The 22,444-nt window shown below is 42.6% G+C and overlaps 1 protein-coding gene across 1 annotated transcript in view; it reads left to right on the top strand.

The window, feature by feature from the left end:
- Nucleotides 1-8,630: 8,630 nt before the first annotated feature.
- Nucleotides 8,631-22,444, top strand: part of PPA2 (inorganic pyrophosphatase 2) — a 34,740-nt gene continuing 20,926 nt past the window's right edge. The window contains exons 1-4 of the mRNA XM_054291868.1: nucleotides 8,631-8,771; nucleotides 10,466-10,530; nucleotides 12,201-12,245; nucleotides 20,554-20,607. Of these exons, the coding sequence (XP_054147843.1) occupies nucleotides 8,642-8,771; nucleotides 10,466-10,530; nucleotides 12,201-12,245; nucleotides 20,554-20,607 (294 nt within the window). The 5' untranslated portion in view covers nucleotides 8,631-8,641. The remainder of the gene's footprint in view (nucleotides 8,772-10,465; nucleotides 10,531-12,200; nucleotides 12,246-20,553; nucleotides 20,608-22,444) is intronic.

Genomic DNA, 22,444 nt, shown 5'->3' with positions numbered 1-22,444 from the left:
GAAAGCCCTTCCGGGAGGGAGGAAGCAGCGTGGAGCTGATGCTTGTCTCAAACCAGGCTCTGTCCTGCTCTACACTATGCACAGAGGGGCCAAAGCCTGAAAGCCTGCCAAGGAACTGCGAAGGTGAAGGACACCACAGCTGTGATAGCCAGGGGACTGGACACCAAAACACCTGCTCATAGTACCTCTGGATTAGCCCCTGGAAGAGATCTCATTATCCTGTCTGTTAGCAATGGCCTCTGGCACACATGCACTGCCTAATGATCCTCTGCAGTGCCAGTCTAATCAAGCTCACGTCAAAACAGCAGGAGTTGCTGGCATCTATGCTTGGACCGGACTTATCCCGGGAAGAGCCCCAACAGCCATCAGTAGCAATCACTGCTGCTGCTGTGATACCCAACCCTGCAGCCCTGGCTGCTGTAGGAAATGCCTGGTGGGAGCCCTGTGGTGCAGCCTAATCGGTGTCAAGTCTCACGCACAATTATTGCCACAGCATCTGCCAGGGGACACAACCAATGTCCTCTGACAGAGGCTGGCAGAACGTTTGGCTTTAGCGCTGCCACGCTGTGTCCCTGAAGGACTGTCTAGTAAAAAACAAGCTGGGATGAGACGTGGTAGTGTAACCTTATTTCCAAGTTTTGTTTTTCTTTATAAAACGGGTCCTGTAATGCAATCTCCTCATCAAAGCCCTTCATTTCTACCCAGTAGTGAAAATAAGAGGTTATGAAACTGTTAAGCAATAAACTACGTCAAATTGCAGCACCAGGCCAGTGCTGCACAAAGTGTCCAGCCCAAACACAGCCTGGCAGAGGAATAAAGTGGTGAGGGGAATACTGGGAAGACTTTGTGCTTACACAGAGAAGTCACATATTACATAGGCAATTCATGTGTTACGTCCTGCCTCCTCTTTGCTATTTCCCAAGAAACTCTTTATTCTGCAAGTCAGACCACAAAAGTTCCTTGAAAGGCAAAGCAGTGGTGACAGCAGGGAGAGGCGTAGGCAGGGACAGACTGGTGACACACTTGTGACAAGCATCAAAGCTCTAGCAAGAAGTAGTACACAGACTAAAGCGGGAGTTAGGGAAATCAATCAGACAATTTCCTTACACTGGGGACTTTGGGAGGAGCTTTTACTTGAAGCAATAGCTTGGTATTCATTGAGGGTGGTAAAACCGGTTTAAACAGTCACCACCCTGACTGCCCCCCTTCCCCAGATGAATTTGTTCCCATTATTGCTGCAGGGTGTAAACACACGAATTTGAGATGAGATGGAGGAACTGATCTGGCAGAAAACTCCTTCCCTCGCCCCTTTTCCCTGGGCTATTTTCCATCTGGATCTGTGCTTCTGATTAGTTCCTCATCCAGCTAAGGAAGCAGTTGTGGCAGCATGAGGCAGGGGATGACGCAGGGCACATATGAGCAGCTGTGGGTAGGGCTGATGGTTGCTTAGGCCAGAATTACCCAGAGAAGGTATCTCTCCCCACCAGGATTTCAGTGCCATACTTCTCAGAAAACAGAGGTCCCATCATTTTAGATTAGATTTCCTTATATTTATTTAAATTCAAATGGTTTGGGGGACAACTGGGGAATGTATCTTGGCTGGGTGAAGGTGGAAGAACAAAACTTAATAGAATTCTTGGCATTGTACGTTCTGGCACATGTGCAGAGTTATAGCCAAGACAGGATACAGTAAAGTTTGCTCAGGTGTTTATTACAACAGCAATCTCCCCACATGCAAAAGTTTTCTTGCTCTTCAATTCAGTCACAAGGGGTAAAAAAGTATGTGCTCATTCAGCAACAAAACTGTTATGGGGAAAGTCAGCAGTAGTTGCTGCTGCAGTTGTACTTGGAATGGTTTACATGGCTTTAGCCAGCAGCATTGTTTTGGAGAAAGCCAGGAGTCCAAAGCAGGCCTACACCACAGTTTAGAATGTAGATGAGAACTTACTTCAACCTTAAAATATCTCCTCTGTGCCATCCAACACAGGAAAGGCTGAAAATACCATATCTTCTGTGATACTCCAAATGAGTGGGACGTGCTCAGGACTGGTGGCTTCTCCATCCCTTTTGGAGGGAGGGAGATTTGAGAGACAACTGGGTGTATCCATCATCCCATTAAATACCATCACAGATTTACAGCAGTGGGCTATGCCTGTGCAATCAGCAGAGGGATTACATAAAAACAATCAGATGTGCTTTTGGGCAAGACCCCCTAAAAACTCCTACTACTGTTTGTTGATCTTTACTGACTATAACAAAATGCCACAGAAAGCATGGGTCAGAACTGTGTGTGAAGCATTAACTGCCACTCACAACAGTATGAACAACCCTCTCTCAATTTCAAATTATTCCTGCTCTCTTCTGGCCCCATTAGCAACTGATGGGAAAACAGTACTAAAGTCACTAATCCATAAGACAAGAGGAATATATGGTATCTACGTGGACAAGATGCTCTTTTTCAATGAATGTGGAAATCTCTTTTACTACTTTGTTATGCTCAGTTCCACAGGGCAAACTGGAATCCAGTTGATGCAAACACTCACAGGAGTTATTTGCAGGGAAGCCACCCTGCTTAAGAAACAGAACAGGTGCTGGTGTCAACACAGAAAATATTGGCATTGTGTTCCCCAGCAACTGTATTGGCCACATACAAGAGCTGATTGTTGTATGGTCAATGCCAACCTTTATCTCAGTCCTGAGCTATAAATGAACCAGAAGTGCCATAAAGACTGATGGCCATTAAGTAAGCAAACAATTATTTGTTTTCTTGTCATACCTCACAGCTGTTACAGATTTCTTTATAACTCAGGATCCCAGAACTTATACAAAAAATACTGGTGTGGGTTGACTGCCACGCCTGTTCCCTTTGAGAGGATGCATAGATCACTGCTGGAGTCCTATGGCAATGCCATGGGATTGGCATTTACAAGTTTGCTCACTGCAATGGCCAGCACACACACCAAGGAAAAGAAAGTCACAGTCAGAGAGACTGAGAGTGACTTTGCCAGTTTCACCTATGTAAAAAGACCACATTTGACAGGCAGTGGAGAAGCAGAAAGGTACCATGGTGCTGCTGCAGAAAGCTGTCCTACCTCCCCCACCGGTGGAGCATGACAGCAGAGAGTGCAGCTGTCTCTGTAGCTCCACATCTCCATACAGAGAAGCCTCAGTGCAAATAAAAGCAAGCCTGTACCTTGTCACTCAGCCTGCATGCACGTGTCATAGCAAAGATGTCTTCTGAGGGACGAAACATGGAGGCTTTGATAAGAACAATCCTGTGTAAGGCCCATGGAGGACTTTGAGCACAGGAAAGTGGCTGGTACGTACGCTCTACCTGTTTGCAACAGTGCTGGTAAGATAAGAACAGCATGACAGGTGAGGAAAAAAGCAATAAAAAGATAAGGCTTAGGGACAGGTAAAACTGGAGTCTACATGCTGATTTTTCACAATGAATGAATCAAAATTACTTTGAAATATACATAGGAAAAAACTTCAAACACCTTTCAATAGTACAAAAAGAGAAAAAAGCCTGTCTTGTAGGTGAAAAGTTATTCAGTGTGGCAGTCTCACCTTCACTCCTACTGTTGATCTTGCCAGACTGGTGATTCCTGTAGAGAAACAGGTCTTTAGAAGTAAGTGCACAGTGATAATTTCTTTTAGCCCTGTCTACAGTGTTTCTTGTCTAAATATTTGTAGGAAAAATTCATAAAGTACATGCCTGCTGGGGCTCAGGCTGGGCTGTGGATATTTCTAAGAAGGGATGGCTCAACCTTTCAAGATATGCAATCTATCTCCTCTGACTGCTGTGATGCTTTCTTACTCCAAACAAAGCCTCTGCTCCAGTTTACGCACACAAAAGGCTGACGTGTTTTCTGCCTACAGAGGGGGACCCATCTCTCAAATTGAAACACCTGCCATAGAGGAGAAGGGATGCTGAGAAAAGGGTCGGCAGGGCTTGGATTGTCCTTGCAGCGCTGTGGACCTGTCACTATCCAGCCAGGGCTTTGTGTAGGTCTGATAGGCTTGGAGCTGGGCCAGCTCCCAAAGGGGGACATCTAAGGGCAGTGATGCTTTGAAAGGGCTGGGAGGTGAGGAGAGAGAGCTTGCCAGGAAACCGAGCAGCCCTTTGAATTCTTCAGTGTTAGAGCCGTGTAATTTTCTAAGGAAAATAACCTGACTCTGTTGATCAAGTAGATGGCACTGTGATATCAAAGCTAATGAGGAAAGACAAGCAAGAGAGCGAGGCACAGGTAAAAGAACAGGAAGATGATTCTTCAGTACTGGTGTGTTTCAATGTAAAATAAGAGGGCATAGAAATTACCAAGATGAAATATTTGCTGTGGAATTCTTTGAGAACCTTATGTCTGGCAATTCACAAATCAAGAGAGGAATGGAACCTAAAAATGGACCATCATGAGCAAATGGAAAGATTTTCCTTCTAGGTCTCTGTTTTGAATCATTATAGATTTACAGCTTCACACTAAAATTTTATATTTCCAGACAGTATTTTTATAGCTGAACTGGAGCCTTTTTTTTCTTTTTCTCTATGTTACTGTTTGTGCTCATTTGTGAAAGAATGAATGAAAGAATGAACCAGAGAGAATATTATTTGGTGATTTTTGTTTTGTGATGGAGGAATTGCCTTGGAGTAACAAAGATAAGAATCTTAAAAAAAATTAAGCTTCAGTTCACACTCACAAACAAGTTTAATGGGAGTTAGGGTAGGCTGAAAATCCTTGGTTCACAGAGCTTAAAATTAACTCATTACAGATGTACTGAGGGAAGGGAAGGAGTGGAGGGAAGAAATGGACATATCTGACAAAACTAGAGTCAGTCATGGTGTCCTGGCCTCTTGATAGGCAAATCACTTTCTAGGCAGAGGTCCAGAGAAGTGTGGCAAGCAAACCTAACACACTTCTCAGGGGAGCCTAACAAAAAGCATGGTTAAAAAGAAACAAACAGCTTAGACAAAACAGCTCAGACAAACAATTTATTTGGGGAAAAAAAGGGTGTAAACTTAAAATCTTCTTAACAATAATGAGTATTATGACTAAATCCAAATTTTGCATAAATAGAGAAGATCAGTCTCTTTAAACCAGTTGGGTTACAGAAGTGACTTCATTGCTGCAAAACAAGGGTTCACAGTCTGACCCAAAGTATTTAGTGTCTTTGGGATAGGAGTTTCTGTTCTTATTCACATTGAGATGGAAAGTAGTGTAACCTGATAAACCTAGTTCTAGTTACTGAAATACACAATGATTCCTTTCAGTTAGATGACGCAGTCTTTCATTGCCATCAGGCATCCATCAGTGAGCAATATACAAATCCATATGTGACTTGGCTGCTTGTAAACATCCTCTCTAGACATCCTCTACCAAATCCAGCTGTGCCAATGAAAGGGGTCACCCACTCCAATGATTTGTCATCCTTTTTCTGCTGAGGACTCAATGCAAAGATTTGCAGGAGTTGTTCATGGCCCTTAACTTGCTTTGGCTGAAAAGCAGCCTGGATAACTTAGCCCAAAGTCACTAAACTGCCTCAGCTAGACTTGCCTGGCTTGATCTGCCCTAGGGAGCACTGGTTCCAGCAGACCCACTGGCAGGTGGGGCAGTGAGCACTGGTTCCAGTTGACCCACTGGCAGGTGGGGCAGTGAGCACTGGTTCCAGCTGATCCACTGGCAGGTGGGGCAGTGAGCACTGGTCCCAGCTGACCCACTGGCAGGTGGGGCAGTGAGCACTGGTTCCAGCTGACCCACTGGCAGGTGGGGCAGTGAGCACTGGTTCCAGCTGATCCATTGGCAGGTGGGGCAGTGAGCACTGGTCCCAGCTGACCCACTGGCAGGTGGGGGAGACGGCACTGGCTGAATGAGAGAGCACTGGCCAGCACGCCCAGGGAGTGACCTGTTCCACCGAGGTGGCTGGGCAGGCAGGGAGGGATCCTGGCTGTAATTTCTGCATACAGGTAGCAGCAAAACAGAAGGCTGGCAGGAATTGATTCCTTCAGATTAACAGTCTTATAAGCCATGGAGATAGAACTTATATTACAGCAAAATTTAATGATAATGATGTGATCACCAGCCAAGAGCAAATGTACTGAAATAGCACGTAGTCGTACTAATGAAATTCTTCAAAGCTTTATTAGGTGAAAAGATGAAAATTATTTTCCTTCAGGAGGATGGGTTTCCTTAAATTAAAATATAGATAATATTTTCTGCATTTAATTTGCACAGCATTTTAATGGACAAAACATTAATTTTAAAATATTTATGTGTGTATATACAAATTTATCTAAAATCTATGTAAATGTACACTGCAGAGTACAAACTTTTAAAATAAGGACGTCCTTCAGGCTTAGATGGTTATATTGCTGCTGAGTTTTTGCTATCCTCCAGTGGCATTTTGCTGGAATGAGATTCACCCCTGTGCAGAGGGCAAGCATAAAACCTAAGCACCATGTAAGTTCTACTTAAGTCTTAAGGACCTGGCTCTAATTCCATTGAAATAAATAGCAATATTTTCATTGTTTTTCAGCAGGAGCTGTTACAAGGTCGATGAACGGGATCAGTCCTATAAATGCTTTTTGCTGGCCCAATTGGAATGATATGCAAGGAGCTAGATGTAAAACACTTGGGAATGACTGTGAAAAAAATCCCTAGGCAGTAAAAGACTTGGTAATTCTGGAGAATTTGCTCAAGGTAAACACTGGAACCAAAACATTGATTTGAAGGATGGTAGGTAAACTTATTCCAACCAGGGAGCTGGTTTTACCCAAACATGACTTGAGGAGTATTGGTGTATTTCAGCTGTATTCAGTGAAATATAATGCACAATACTGAAAAATACAATCAAAGCTATTTAAAGGATTAATATTTCTGCAGTACTAAGATAATTTTGGATACCTTAGAGTCCTAAAGCATCACTCTGCTCTGGTAGCATTAGCAGGGTGTCAGTGTGGTTTTCTGCTGTATCATCTACCCTTGCTAGGTAACATGATGGCATTTATTTATGCATCTAAACGGTGCCTGCACAGAAACTCATTTATATTTAATAAATTCAAAGTGCTTCACAGCTGATTTCCCATTACAGATGAGAGAGTTTTAGGTAAGACCATGTTCACAACACAAGGCAAAGGAGAACTCTGTGCTCAGACTTTGTGCATCTTACCAGGACTCCTGGACACTGCAGTGTGTTTCACTTTTCAGCTTGTAGAGGAGAATAAATATGAATTGGACTCCTACTAGAATAACCTTACACCCATCTGTCAGCCTTGCAAGTGTAAAAAAATCCTGTGTGTGTTCTCTGTAAGTGATTTGTAAAGGCTCTGACTTTATATAAATGAAGTTCAGATTCCTCAGAACTAAGCAGAGGCGGAATTCTAGGCCTGTGGCATGTGTTTCCTTTTAACCGTGCCCATTTCAGCAGCAGGCCAACTCAAAGAAAGCACATAATGGATTTTATTATAATAGAAAAAAAAGTTATATAGATTTTTCCTTTTTTTTAATTACACCACATGAAAAACAGATTGTTTGCCCTCTAGACAAACTTAAAAGACTTAGAACTACAGAGAGCTGCTGGTATCTGAGGAGAGCCTAGAAGAAAGACGGAGAGGGACTTCTTACAGGAGTATGATGGGACAAGGGGGAATGGCTTCAGACTGAAAAAGAGTATGTCTAGGATTAGATATAATAAAGAAATTCTTTACTGTGAGGGAGACACTGGAACAGGTTGCCCAGAGAGGTTGTGGATGTCCTATCCCTGGAAATGTTCATTGCCAGGTTGGATGGAGCTCTGAGCAACCTGGTCTGGTAAAAGGTGTCCCTGTCCATGGCAGAGAGGAACTACATGATCTTTAAGGATCCTTCCCCCCAGATCTATGATTCTATGAAGAATTTCACCCCTACATGTTCAATTCAGGGGATTACCCCTGAAAACTTTGCATTTGGTGAACTCAGATGCCAACTCCTCTGATGAAATATGAAGTACTATTTCGTAGCTTCTGCAGAAGTGGGGAATGGCCCTGCAAAATTGCCTCTCTGCTCTTCTGGAGATGCCTATCGTCACAAATGCAGCAAGCAGTGGCACAAATCAGAGGAGACTATAGTTTTTTTTTCCCCCGCCAGAGCCTTCTTGTAATGGGAAATCTACACACTAGAATACAGCTCCATCAAGGACCCAGAGCACCGACACATTTCAGAGGTGTACATGGGGAAACAGTAGTGAGGACATAATGAAAATCGGCTCTAGTGTAAGTTCAGTGGGACTTCCTGTGTGTCAGTTTCTGTTCGCTCCCTCGCGTCCCAGTGCTTGGCATCACGGAGAAGAGCCTGGCTGCATTCTCTCGGCATCCCCCTTTGTGGCAGCGCTGGCGGCCTGCGAGCACCCAGCCTGGGCACACCCGGGCTACCACCTGCGCCAGCTTGCCTGCCTCCCGCTGCGGTCACCTACCGCCTCAAGGAGGGGCTGCCTTTCCTCACTATTAATTTCAACCCGATGGAGCTCCGCCTGAGGCTGTGCAGCCCCAGCCTGTCTCTTTCCCCGCGGCGCTGCCCTGGGCCCGGCCGGGGCCGCAGCAGGCGGGGCAGGGCCGGCGCGGCGGCGGCCGCAGGAAGGGGAGGGAAGGCGGCGCGCGGCCGCCGCCATCATGCGAGCGCCGCCGGGGCTGTCGCGGCTGCTGCTGGCGGCGCGGGGGTGGGGGCGCCTGGGCGCCATGTCCCGCTACAGCACGGAACAGCGGGGCCGGCCCAACTCGCCCGACTACCGCCTCTACTTTAGTAAGTAGCAGTCCCCGGACTCCATAAACGCTTTCCTTCCCCGGCCCGCGGGGCGCACGGAGGTGGCGGCGGCGGCTCCCCGCTCCCGCGGCGGCTCCTCGGGCTGGCTGAGGTATCGCCGCCGAGCCTTCCCACCGCTGCAGGGAGAGAGCAGTGTTTTTGTAGAGAGTGAGGGCAGATCCTGTAGACACCCCGGCTTTTGGAGGGGATGCTGGGCCTGCTCAGCCCCGGCCCGGCCGTGCCCTTGCCGAGCCCCGGAGGGCGCCGGGGGTGAAGCGGTGCCGTCATGCCGTGTAGCGCAGCCTGGCCGCCGGGCCTGTGGCACCCCAGGGCCAGCCGTGAGAGGCTCTGGGGTGTGGCAGCCCAGCCTGTCCCTGGTGAGCAGGGCAGCCCTCCCTCCCACCAGACACGTCACCGAGGCGGGAGGCTGGCATCCAAATCGTGGGGCTCCAGCCCCGAGCGGGACCGGCAAGCGGCAGTGCGAGGGCACGGGCAGGGCTCCAGGAGGCGTCTCAAGACCCAGCGAGAGCTGAGGATGTGCCTTGCTCAGTATTACGCATTTTCGTAACAGTGTTGTCTTGTTTGTGTGCCAGTCCTATCGCAGTGGGTTTGTACATTTCTGGTCCATTGACCTACAGTCAACTCTGACGTCTGCTGGTGTGGGAGAAGCGGAGGCAGCGTGTGCCCGCTTGGCAGCGCTGCCAGAGCTCCCTTGTGCTCATTCCTGGGGCTGCCAGTGCAGGAGATCGTCTAGAGAAAGTCACTCTATTTGGTGGGAATAAACAGCTTACCACTAAATTTTGTTTTATAAACAAAATGTAATAAACAGCTTACCACTAAATTTTGGTTTTGGGAGGAACATCTGGGAGGTTTCCAGGAATCGGATATCAGCTCCATTTACTCTTCTTTACTGAAATGGTCAAAAGTCCAGAGCCGAGTGAAGTGCCTTGTCAGCTTTTTCCTTTACTATGAACAGGGGTGCTAACAGAGGAGAAATTCCTTGGGATTTGAATTAGTGTTTGGACTCTTTTGATATGATGCTTGGACTTGAAAAACTTAAATATGCACTCCAGTGAAATTAGTTTCTTTCTAGAGTGGGGGCAAGGCTGAGGTGCAGATTGGGCCCCCACTAAGTTAAGATCAATTTCTGCTGGTTTCAAGGTGTGGTGTTTCATATCAAGGGCTTCGAGCAATTATCCCATCCCTCACTTACTCTTGATCAGAATTTGGCCTATTATGTTGGGGGATTTGTGGTCATGAAACTTTGTTTATTGGAAATACAGTGCAATCACAGAGGCAACATTGCTAGAAACCCAGATGAATTCACTTACCACCAATGGAAATGAGGTTCCTTTGGGTTTGTTTCTTTTTTTTATTTGTTAATGGTTGTGTATGGCCAGGGAGTAGAAAAGAATGAAAGAATCTTCTCATCCTTGTATAGCTTGTATTGCCAGGTAGAAGAGAAGCATAGTGTTGAATTCTAAAGCAATAACTTTGATTCTAATAATTCCTTGTCAAAACACTCCAATTCCTTGTCCTCCATGTCAGTACATGCTTGAACTTGAACTTCAGAAAAAGTTTAACCAATGCACAATCATAGCATAAACGCATTTCTCTATTGTGTGGTGTTTAGCAACACAAACATCTTATGCCATATCTTTAGGTTTGCAATGCTACTTCGCTTTGTCTTTCAGAGAATGCAGATGGTAAATACATTTCCCCATTCCATGACATTCCCTTGTTTGCTGGATCTAAAGAGGTATGTTTTTATGCCTTGAAACATGATTAATTTCAAAATGCTAATAATTTTGTTGGTGTTCTTTAGATAAAAATGCAGTTTTGAAAAGCTTTTTTTTTGGTAATCAACAGAGAAATGTATAATGCCAGAAAGGGCCACTCTAAGACTGATGCCTTATGTAACGCAGGCACAATGACTACACCAAATTTTCTCAGCTAAGTTTAGTAACTTGCAGTAAAACATAATGATTGCTGTTTATACAAGCCTAGGTGTCTCTTTAAGTCTCTAAGTGATTGAGGGCAGGAGAACCCTCAGTGTATCTTGTGATAATTCTCTGTGTTTAGGTTTGTGCTTGAATTAATTTTCTGCTGTTACTCTTTTGGAATTAGCAGTTTTCTACACCTGCCATTAGAAGTGTACATTTCTTTGTCGTGGATGTACAGCACACACTTGCATAACTTATGGTGTATGTCTTTAATTCCCAAAAGGAGCATTAGGATTGGAAGGCGGCAGCAATGCCCAGGGGAGGAGTGGCAATCACACCTTTGGAGGCTCGCAGTGCGCAAGGTGCAGCTGAGCACTGTCATGTCTTGTTAGCCGCCCTCCCTGGGGTTTCATTACAGCAATAATGAAACGGCTGTTTAGCCTGTCGCTGATGGGAGAGCTGCCAGTCTTTGGTTTAGGCTGAGGCTTGCTTATCACAGGGTGCTTGTGACACAAACAGGCTGGGGGAGTTTTAGTCGTTTTCTTGTTTTGTTGCTGAATCTCTATGGGTGATATGAGTGGTGCAAAAGGTCATTAGTTTGAATATGTTCAGATGGAGACTCCTGAACTGATGAACCAATCTCTTAAATTATTAAATCTGAGAGACTGGAAATCTGAATGAAACCTTTTTGATCAGCAGACCCCAGTGCTTGTCAGTGGGAGAGGCAGGCCATTCAGAGTATCATTATTAAGATGCCATGTTCAGTCCGTGCTGTTGCTAGAAAAGCAATGGGCATTTTCATCACCTGTTCCAGAGGCCTTGCTGTCCCTGCACCTAGAGTTAAAAGCTTGTGGGAGTAGCTTATAGCCTTGATTTTGCCAGTAGATTAAATTAGAGTACAGCAGTGTCTGATCAGTGTGGAGAGACATTCATTTTGGTGTGTCGGTGGGGAAATAGCACTCTACCCAAAATAGGGCCTGAAGGGTGAGCAAGAAGGGAAGTCATGGTTAAGGTCTCTCTTAATTTTGCCTTGTTTGCAGGAGAATGACTTAAGGATGTATGCTAGAGTCTTTCCATCCCCTTGTCTAAGATTTATGGACTTTATGATGGATAAATCCAGCCCTTTTATTTTGTACTCATTTTGTTTATTTTGGATTGGTTTTTGTCTTCTTCAGCTGTACAGAAGGATGACTGTTTTTAATCAGTTGAGTACAGGCCTAAATTGCTGCTTAAATTTCTTGGTAACAGGGAGAAAGTACATGTGTCCTTGTACATTTTTTATCTTCCTTTGTTAATGTCTCAAAGGTTAGAATTTCACAATGAAACAGAACTGAGTACTTACTTTTAAAAGTTATAATTTAGGCCTTTGTGCTCACAAAGGGTTGTTTCAATTGCATTGCAAAGTACTGTTGCCTGTATTTATGTGAATATGCTGTTGCTTTCTAGTGTTCTTTATATACTTCTTTATTTCACTCTTTCCCTATAGGATAAAGAAATTCCTGCAAAGAGGTCAAAGACTACTGGATCTGAGGTACTGCTAAGTTTTTTTTCTTGTTGTTTTTTTTCGACTGTTTCCTCTATTTCCTTTCCAACATCACTTTTCTGCAAAGTGAACTTGCTGTCACTGAATATAGTTGACGTATCTTCAAATGCAAGTCTTTTAGGAGAAGACTTAAAGAGATTTAATATTCTCCTCTTTGAATGGGCCAGAAATGTCAGAATTCCTTTATTGATCAAGATGTTCTCAAAGGCAAACACTTATGCCAGTCTTTCAAAGGTTTGTTATGACTTTTGCAGTGTAGATGTGTTATCTTTTTTGCTATTATGTTCGGAAATATTTGCAGTAAAACCTCCCTTAATGAAATATTCATTATTCTCTGACTGTGGATAATCTTTGGTTTATATACAGAACTTCAAAAATCCTAAGTATGTTAGGGCAGAAATTATACTGAGGATCTGCTTTTTAGAACTGGGGTTATGTTGTTTTCTGTACTCAGCTGGGAAGCCCAAAGGGAGAAAAACCACATCTGCTAATGGTTCAGCTTATCCAGCACTGAAGTTAAGGGTGATAGAAGCCTAGAAAACATGGAAGATCTGCTCAGGCTTTTATTTTGAAACAAGATTTGTTTATTCAAGTGTCTTTTCCAAAATATAACAATTTTTGCTGTGCTTTGCCTGGCATAGACTCATCTAAAACTTAGTAAAAGAATGTGATAGAAAAACAATGAGCCAAACTATGTTTTAAGGCCATTATATGTGGGTGGACGGGTGTGTGTTCCAATCCTTATCTTCTCCTATCTGTTTGGCCAGTCATATTGCAAAACTGTAGCTACCCATCTGATGTGAAAGAACAGCCTTAACTGTCTGGGTTCTCATAGTTTTGCAGCCAGTGTGTGGTGCACTGGTTCTTGTGCTGTACAGCAGTCCCCACATAGTCCTGCACTGTGTGTTTCCTCTCCCTTTGCTCTGTGATTCATTCAAGATACAATGACTAAGTAAGGCTTTTTAGATTTTCTGTAGCTTGATGCCCACTTAGGTACTGTTTAGTAGATGTAGAATCATGCCTCAACGAGGAACTATTCAGGAGAAAGAGTATATGCCAGTAGACTTTTATAAAAAATCATTGTCTTGCAACATCAATTCTTATTTACAGTTCCTGCTGGCAAGTCAAGTACTGTGTCTTAACTGGTTATAAATGCTGACTGGTGCAAAGACATTACATGCAGAATCTGAAATTGTTCAAAACTGCATTTGTCTGTGCTGTGAGGGGCATGGTAGCTTGTTGAAAACCATGTTTCTAGTAGCCTATGGAAAGAGGGGTAGAATGCCAGTGAGGCTGAGCAGCTCTTGTTTCCTTGCCCAGTGAAACCTCCAGAGCTGCTTCACATAATTCCTGCTGGAGACATCTCTGGACTGTGGTTTAATAGAACTACAGAAAATGAAAATGAGCAAAGGCAAATGTACATTTCAATCCTAGCAGGCTTTTGATACAATTAGGCAAACAGATGTGCAGGCTGTAAGCTTCCCAAACATACTTAAATGGTGAAATGTGAGAGCACCTTTTTCATCGTGATCTTAGGGATTTGGGGAGGAGAGAGAAAACAGGAGGATCTTTGTCTTCTGGAAAGCAGTTTCTTCTTACAGTGGGCTCTTCAGCAGCTCTCCTCACCTTGCCTGATGAGAGATGCATCCTTGTGTGCTTGTATGCAGGGAAAGCATAGCTTAATTAGGGAATAAAGGGAAAATGAGGAATTTAATGTAATGTACTGATTTCAGAAGACCTTTGAAGCCCTGGACTCCTTGTTCTTGTCTAGGAGTGCAAAGGCTGCTGCTGATACCTCTTACTCAGTTGATCCTTCACTGAATTTGACCAGAATTCGAAAGTGATAGTTCTTGTTCTGGAAATGCATCTTTGAAACTTATGCTTTTAGGGTGGCAGTTACTTGTTACTCCAGACAAAAGCCCTCTTAAAGAGTTAAATTAAATGAAGTTTGTTAAATCATGCTGAACTGGTGTTTATCAGATGGCAGTCTAGCTATGGAAAACAAAGATAGTTTTGGAAGAGTCTCTTTAGTCAGTTTAATCTATTTTTAATTGTCCTTGATATTCCTGATGTCAGAAAAGGTCTCAAAGTTAGAAGAGTTTCAGCTTTCAACGTTTGTAGGACAGAGAGCACACATCCTACAAGTCTGTGTCAGCTGTTTTGCAGCTTCAGTTTGTAGTTTCTAAGGGAAACACTTTCGAGTTTCTGTATTAACTGTTTTCACTAGTTCAACCACTTCTTGTAACATTTTAGACCTTCCCAAATCTCAGTTAAATTTAGCTTTGCAGATGCTGCTGACAACTGACCTTTTTGCTTTTGCAGGTGGTTTTTGGCTGTTTGATGACAAGAAAGAAGTTATTTTGAGGTAGAAACTATGCTGAAAGAAGTAATATTCAGTTCCAGTCCTAAAATTACTAGCAGCTTGCTATTAATTTCAGGGGTCTGAACCCCTGCATTGCCTTAAGCACTTGGAATCCACTCCTGCCCAAGTAAATCTCTGTGACAGGTTTCAAAAGTTTCACATTTCTCTCTGGAAAAGTGGATGTTTCCACTAGGTTTACAGTCAAAACTGTCAGAGCCTGACTGTTGAATATGGTCTTCCTTGTGTGGCAGGAAGAAGGCTTGAAGAGGTCATAATTTTCTTTTCAAGGCCAGCATGACATGTTGTTCCCTGCTGTAGTTGAAAGCGTTTGTAATCTACTTGTCATTGTATATCTTTGGAGAAGTATTCACATGTGGTGTCTTTCAGAGGACCCAGGTGTTCTTCAAACACAATGTTTCATATGCTGGCTCTGGTGAGGAGCCTGTCCAAACATGTAGAGATTATAGTCCTCTAACTTGGAGACGTTCACAAGAGCATTTGAAAAAAAAAAATAGAAAGGAAACCAAGACAGCTTTTGTTTTGTTGTATCCTGTGGATTACACATTGCTGGGATGCCCTTGTGGACTTGAGCTGAGATGCTTCTGTGAGCCAAAAACTTCTGATAAATTAACTAGTCAGGTGGGATTTATGGACTCATCAGGGTGGTATGCAGTCTGCATAGGTGATCTGACCTTGTGCTTCCAGCAGTGTGCAAAACTGGTGTCAGAGATGTCATTTGGTAAAGTTGGTATGCTTCATAGGAAAGGAGAAGCTGTTGTCATTTTCTGTGCAGAACAGGTGCACACTTTGTGCTGACTTTGTATTCTGCCTTAGCTACAGTCTCTGTAACTGTCCTTGGTGTTGTTAGACAGTTTTTCAGTATTGTGACCTGGGCTACAGTGTGTCCATTGTGTGGTCAGGGATTTGTGTTCCAAATTTTAGGTTATCAGTGAATCTTTCACCCTGATGCTTGAACTTGCACAGACTTTTGCTATGGATGTGTCCATTAGGTGCAGCCTTGCTTTGTGTTCCTACGATGAACAAATGCTGAGAGTGGAAGTAATCTTCACTCATCAATCCAGTTGAAATCCACCCAGAGTATTGCTGATTTACTAAGAAAGTTACATCAATTATTTGATCCAACTTAGCTTCAAATGAATGATTCCCTAAACTTGACAAAGCCTGTGGTTCGTATTTATCATGGCATAGCTTTGCAGGTGAATGTGTCCCATAACTGGTTTATCAGAGAATGTGCCTGACACCAGTGAGATTCCTGTGTGTAAAACCTACTGTACCTCCATGGTGTTTGTGATTCCCTTTCCAGTAGAACAGGAGGGAAGGACACTGTCAAGAGACTGCAGGCACTCTGTATTTATGCTGGACATTGCATTCCTCTTTTGCTATGTGGCATGTTAATTTATATTGGAGAAGTTCCACTTTCTCTTCGGTGTCCAGATGCTGCTGGCATCTGGTTTGTTGTTTTAATTGGCAAATATCTTATAGCAAGTGTTACATTGGGAATGCTTATAACATGGCTATTTATTTGATGAGGAAGTCCTACTCCAGTTATTTCTGGATATATTTAATGACAGTACATATTTAGCTTCTCCTTTTTTTCCTCTTCTTTTTCTTGTATTTGCTTTCTTCCTTTTAAACATTGCCCTTTGTTCACACTACTGCCAGACTGCAGCTTATGATTTTCATTCTTGTTAGTCCTCAGGTACATGCTGCCATGTTCAGTTGATGGCTGATGAGAATCCCTGTCAGATTGTAAATGAACAGACAGAAAAAAAAGGAAATGATAGCTGCTTTTTCTTCTCTCTTTCTTCTGGACTCAGAACTTCTCTATGACAAAGAGTCAACAGCCCTCAAATGCTACCTCTAGTGCTTTTAGATTTTTTTAAAGCATTCTACTATAAAAAACTAGCAAAGTAACTGTAAGCTTTAGCATATCTCTTGTCATGCATGGTGATGGCAAATTGCAATCTGTAGAGGTTACTCCACTTCTGCCTCAAATTATCTGAACCTTCCAAGCTGAGCATTAAGGGTTGTAACCCTTGAGCAAAATCATACCTATTCAAACCCCTTCCCTCAAGTGTCTGAAGTAAGGAACTTTGGAATGACTGGGAAGGAAACTGGTTGAACAAGAAAGGGAAAGTTAGGTAAGGGAGAATGGGTTTTGAGAGAGATATAGGGCAGTCCAGACAGGCAGGCATCAGAAAGGTCATGGTTTTTTATTTTTTCCTTCTGATATTTAGATTTCTAAAAACAACCCTGGATCAAAATTAGCTATTTTCTGTAAGAATCTGTACAGCCAGAACTAGTTGTTTTTTTAAAGTAGTTTAACTAGTTAAAACCAGGGTTTTTTTAAGACCATCAGTCTTAGAGGACAGAATGATGACTAACAGTTTACCTGGGTACAACAGTCTGTATTTTCTTGCTTTTCTCAATACTTGCTGTACAAATATGCTGAAGTATTTTTGTATATATTTTTATCTTTCTATGTTTTTTTAATTTCAAAAACCAAAAGCTGTTTCTGTTTTCTGTGTGAAAGAGACATTTTTGCTTGTCTCAACAAAAACTATATCATGATACATTAAAAATGATGTTCAGTTGAAATGGAATGCAGTAAGGTGCCAAGAAGTGTTAAAGACAACACCTGAAAGAAGAAAACAGTTAAAACCTATGTGAGTTCCCATGTAATCTACTTAGGGTGTAGTTCTTAGGAAATAAGGGGTATCATTTACACATACTAGTTGTTCCTACTGATGTAATTTTCTGCTGAGTTTCTTATGCAGTTGTAGGAATTAGGAAATGTACTTTTGACTTCTCTGTGTTGAGCAAGTAGATTTCAGACCTCCCCTGCCCCATCACCTCTTCAAGGTATAACAGAGTTTAAGTACAAATATCTGTCTTGTGTTCACATTGATGCAATAGCCTGGGTTAAGTGTCCCTCTGGGCTCTTCAGCTCCCTTTCCCTAGCAGATGCATTCTGTCCCTTTTGCTGAATCTAGGACACTTTCCTCCTCTTTTCTTGCATGCTCCAGGAATACTGTCCTGAGGAAACCATCGGCCAGCCTGTTGCATGGTCGGTACTCACGGAGTCCCTTCTCCATGAGGCACTGGCAGAGCTGGGTTAAACCTGGACTGCATTGATCTCACGGGCAGCCAATTGGCGGCTGTTGTACTAAGGCAGTTAAATGGTAAACTTTGCAAGCTATAGTTTTTGTTTCATAAGAGATCTTTTTGCTGTGATTTGAAGGTGTGTCAAATGGGCTGTTGAAACAGTCTTGCCATTGCTTGAGGGGTTAGAAGTGCTTACTTAGGGGGTTGGTGAGGTGGAATTTTTTATTTTACTGATCTAAGATAAAAATATCAATTACCAGATGCATTCACCAGCCAAAACTAACCGCTGAATGACACATGCAGATGGTAATCTGTGGAGACAGGTGGTGTCTGACACTTGCATTTCTTCTTTTCAGCTGAGGCAGGGACAGTTTACAGCAGGGGTTGGAGGACAACTTTCAAGTGGTTAGAAAGAATAGGTGCTTGGTCTGGGGATAAGAGAGTGATGGAAACATTCCTGTGTGATACTTAGTCAAGGAGGAAAACAAGATAGGAAAGAGGCGGAAAAAATCCCTATAATACTAGGTAGTCTGGTTCTCTTTCCATCTGTCACAATATCTAGTATGTGCTCTCCTTTTCACACGAGTGAATCTAGTCTTACTACTGTGAAAATTTGATTGCCCTATAAATAAAACTTTTTATTTTTAAATGTAAACACTGAATGAAGTCATTAATCTTTTGTAAATGCTTGTGGCAGCTTAGCATTAGAGAGAGTACTTTTGGGGATTTTTTTGCATACAAATTAATCTGTCGGGCTGTCACATTTAAGACTCTTGACAATTCACGTTTGACTGATACCACAAATTATGAGGGCCTGGTCTTCAAGCTGAGTTGAATCCAAGTGGTTTTATTATGTTTTTGAGGGCAGCATTGCATTAATTTCAGTCCAGTGTAGTCCAGCCCTGACTGTTGGTTTGGTGAAGACCTGGACTAACTGTTGACTAATTAAAAGCTCAAAACCAAGCATAGAGTCTGCTGAAGCCTTTGCATTCTTCATGGACAGGAGAGCATATGGCAGCATCTAAACAACAAAAATACAGAATTGTGGTGGAGGGGAAGACATCCCGTCTAATTCCAGTGGTTTGTAAGTTTTCTGCCTGTAGCTGCCAGTCAGAACAATATTTTGGCCTGCTTGGCAGTTCCTTAAGAGTTTCTTGTCAGCACTGGCTTTCATACTGTGCATTTCTCTTTTCCAAGTGTTTCCCAGATGGATGTGCATACTTTATTTGGCTCTCTTCCAACCCTTCTCTTACCTGCTCATGCATGTATGTTGCTTTGTTCTATCTGCTTGCTTGGTGTTGACATTTTTGAGCCCTCTTTATTTTAGTTTCAACTGTTCTTACATACATGAGGTGTATTTTATGAAACTGAGGCTTATCTGAAATATTTTTCTTTTTTTTTTAATCTTTTTTATTATTTGGCCATGACCTGGTTGGGAGAAGTGATTCCATCTGACATGCCACTGATTGCATTATGGGCACAGTACTTATGGATGGCAAATATAGTTTAAATTTATTGGGTATTGGCTGTCAGTATTGTGCATAGCTTGTGATCTCATAGTAGAAATGCTGAGTGACAGTTGGGATTTTCCTTTGCTTTCTTGCTTTCCACATTCCAGATTTGTTTGGGAGGAGATGATCATAGAACCATTGGAATTACTTTAATCAGACTGTGACATTGACCCTGGTAATGTTGTTTGTTTGTTTGTTTGTTGCTGCTGCAGGGTGCAAGGAGCAAAAATACAAATATTTAAGGGTTCACTGGAACCTTAATTGTGGTGTAGTTAGAGTATCAGTGCAAGTCTTCATTTGGTTCAACTTTGCATTTTTTTTCTTACGAGTTTCTGCACAAACATATTTTGTCTTTCCTGACCTGTTGCAATTGCTAATACCAATATGATTTTTCCTTGGCTGTGAAGAGATGTCCCAGGCAATGTGATATTTTTGAGGTCATTGTAGTAGTCTAAAACAGGTTGTAGACCTTGCTTGATGTTTGTTCTAGTTACCCAGTTCAGTAAGTCCTCTTCTCCTTGGCAGGGCTTAACTCAGCTTCATAAGAAGAAATCTTTTGGCAGTTACACAGAGTTTTTCTCTTTGGAAAATGTTGCTTTAACCTCCTCAGTAAGAAGGTGTGGTCTGCTTATTTTTCTTCTAAAAGCATGAAAGTTTACATGTTTATTGGGTTTTTTCCTCCCACACCACCTTCTTAAAAAACTTTCACTTTGTTTCTGTTAGAAAGGCTAACACAAATGTGAGCTGTCTGTGTCCATGCCCTTCCTCTACCATCACTTTTGGATTAGTGTCAGCTCACTTGAACCGGATGTGACAGAGAAACAGAAGTGTCATTTGCATGAGTTTTGAAAAATAGTAAGGCAAAAGAGGAGGGCCTGAAGGAATAAATCCATGGGGGAAAAAACTCAAAACATGGTCCTTTCCACTTCTTAAGGGAAGCTAACTCTGTCCTGTAGAAACATTCAATCCTCTCTGACAAGTAGACTAAACCTCTGCCTCATGGCAAACCATTCCATGGACATTCTGAACATATTGTGAAGAGTGATATTGACATGGGAACAAAAAACATCAGGAGTATTTCCGTTGCTTCTTGTTATCCTTATTTTGAAAAGGGTGAGGTAGGGAAGGGATGAACCATGGAGGTTGATACAAAGGAACTATACAAATAAAAGTGGCTGTAACACAGAAATGTGATATGTGTTGCTGCTGAATGCACAGGAGAGAATTTGTGTTACTGTAAAATACTAATTGCCAAGTGGAATTTATTTTCAGTTCTGTTACTATTTTTTTGTTTTAGGTCCTGTTTAATATGGTTGTAGAAATGCCTCGTTGGACCAACGCAAAAATGGAGGTAATTAAGAAAAATACCTTGATTATATAGGTGTTTGTGGAAGTTACAACAATGCAGTGGCTTCCAGTAGGCAGAATGTAATCACAGTTTGGATTGCTCTTTGCACACTAAAATGTTATCTGTTAAAAAATTGGTTTGAAGTGGTGCATACACTTTCCTTGCAATTACAGAAAGCGTTGAGCTACTGGTTGTTTTCTTGGTGGAAGCGGGAAAAGCAGGTGGGCACTGCATCTTGACAACCCTCTCACTGCAGAGTGCAGCATATCTGCAGCAGAGTCCTGGAGTACTGACTTTTAGGGTGTTTTCCAGCATTTAGACTAACTCTTAGACTCTGTTTGCTTATGTAGCATTCTACTCAGATGATTTAATTCATCATTTCCACTGTATGTGTGTTAGGCCAAATCCCAACAAATGGAGATGCAACTAAAAGAGCATTTCCTTGTGACCAAAAAAAAATATTTGGGGACTTCACTGATTGAAAGTATGAACTCCTGCAGGGAGATATTTTACAAGTAGTAAAAGCATTTGTAGTGTTTGTGAAACAACAGATCTCACCAGGATATGTCCTGTCTTCCTGAACATTTGTATTAATTTTAGGCATGCTTCCCAGATGCTTTTAAGGAAGTTCATGGTTGAGCTGTTAACTCTTTTAATTATTGAAAATAATACCAAAGAACCTTCTTAGCCTGCTATTTGAGACTTTTTTCTCCTTTCCCTGATGATAGAACTGTGTTTGCCATCGCAGCTATTACTCTTCAAGCAGGGTTACTTCAGATATTTACCGTTTATTTTAAGCTCATGATTTATTGTGGCAGCTGACTTCTCTTTTGCAGAGGATCCATTTGACAGTGCTACTTGAACTCTGCCTAAAGCTCAGGGTGCTCTCCCTATGCTTCTCATTATGTCAGGAGTAGAAAAGTTTGTCCTGCTAGGTTTAGAAATCATTGATTTTAGGCTTTTTGGGTTTGATGGAGGAGACTAGATATAGTTTCCTAATTTTTAACTTTTAATATCCTTAAAATTTGCTGCATCAATTAAGGTAGTTGTCTTGCATTGCCATCGTGTCCTGGCAATCCTTTAGTCCCGACCATGGTAAGCTGCTAATTCCTGCTATTACCAGATCTTGTCTGTTCATCTCTCCTCACATGCAATGGAGACTTCAGGACATTAAGCCTTGCATTAGTATGAATATCTACCCACTGTTACATTTCCTGCTACAGATCTTCTGCTCCTCAGCTTGTTCTATTTCTGTTTTTCTTCCCTTGGTGCCCTCAGTTACTCCTCTTTGTCCCAGTTTCCGTGAACAAAAGGCATTACTGAGCTCCACTTCCATCAGTGTCCCAGGTGGCTTTTTGAGCCCTTCACTGTTTGGTTATGACCAGGAGCAGGTAGAATCCAGTGTGAAGCCAGAAATGTGTGAACCGTCATCTTGGCTCTTGAGGAGGGTTTACTTTTGGAATGAGTACATGCTGTTGAGGTTGGTGGTTCTAAAAGGCGGAATTCCTTTGAGATGACTTTGGTGATGGTGTTTCAGGTGAAGGCCAGGGATATAAAATGGATATGGGCAGAGGGCTATGTGCTCATGCAGGGAAACTATGCACCACTTGAGTGTAATCACTTGAGCCTGTGACAAATGTTTTGCCGCTCAGATGAGTGTTTGTAAGCAAGAGCCAAGCTAACGTGGGTTGGTGGGTTGGGACTGTGGTGTGGAGTGTCAAAGGGTGGTTGCAGTGCAAATTAGCTGTGGTGGGTAACTCAGGCAGTGGCTCTATGTGTGTGGTTTGTGTATGGGCTTTGGGGGAGGATGTTACTATTCAGCTGTAGCTCAGCTTTTCTG

The sequence above is a fragment of the Melozone crissalis genome, unplaced genomic scaffold (genome assembly GCF_028551555.1).
Source record: "Melozone crissalis strain CALT ecotype California unplaced genomic scaffold, PUWL_Pcris_2 ptg000006l_1, whole genome shotgun sequence".
Taxonomy (NCBI): Eukaryota; Metazoa; Chordata; class Aves; order Passeriformes; family Passerellidae; genus Melozone; species Melozone crissalis.
The sequence above is the reverse complement of the archived record's forward strand: the minus strand, read 5'-3'. Positions and strand labels throughout refer to the sequence as shown.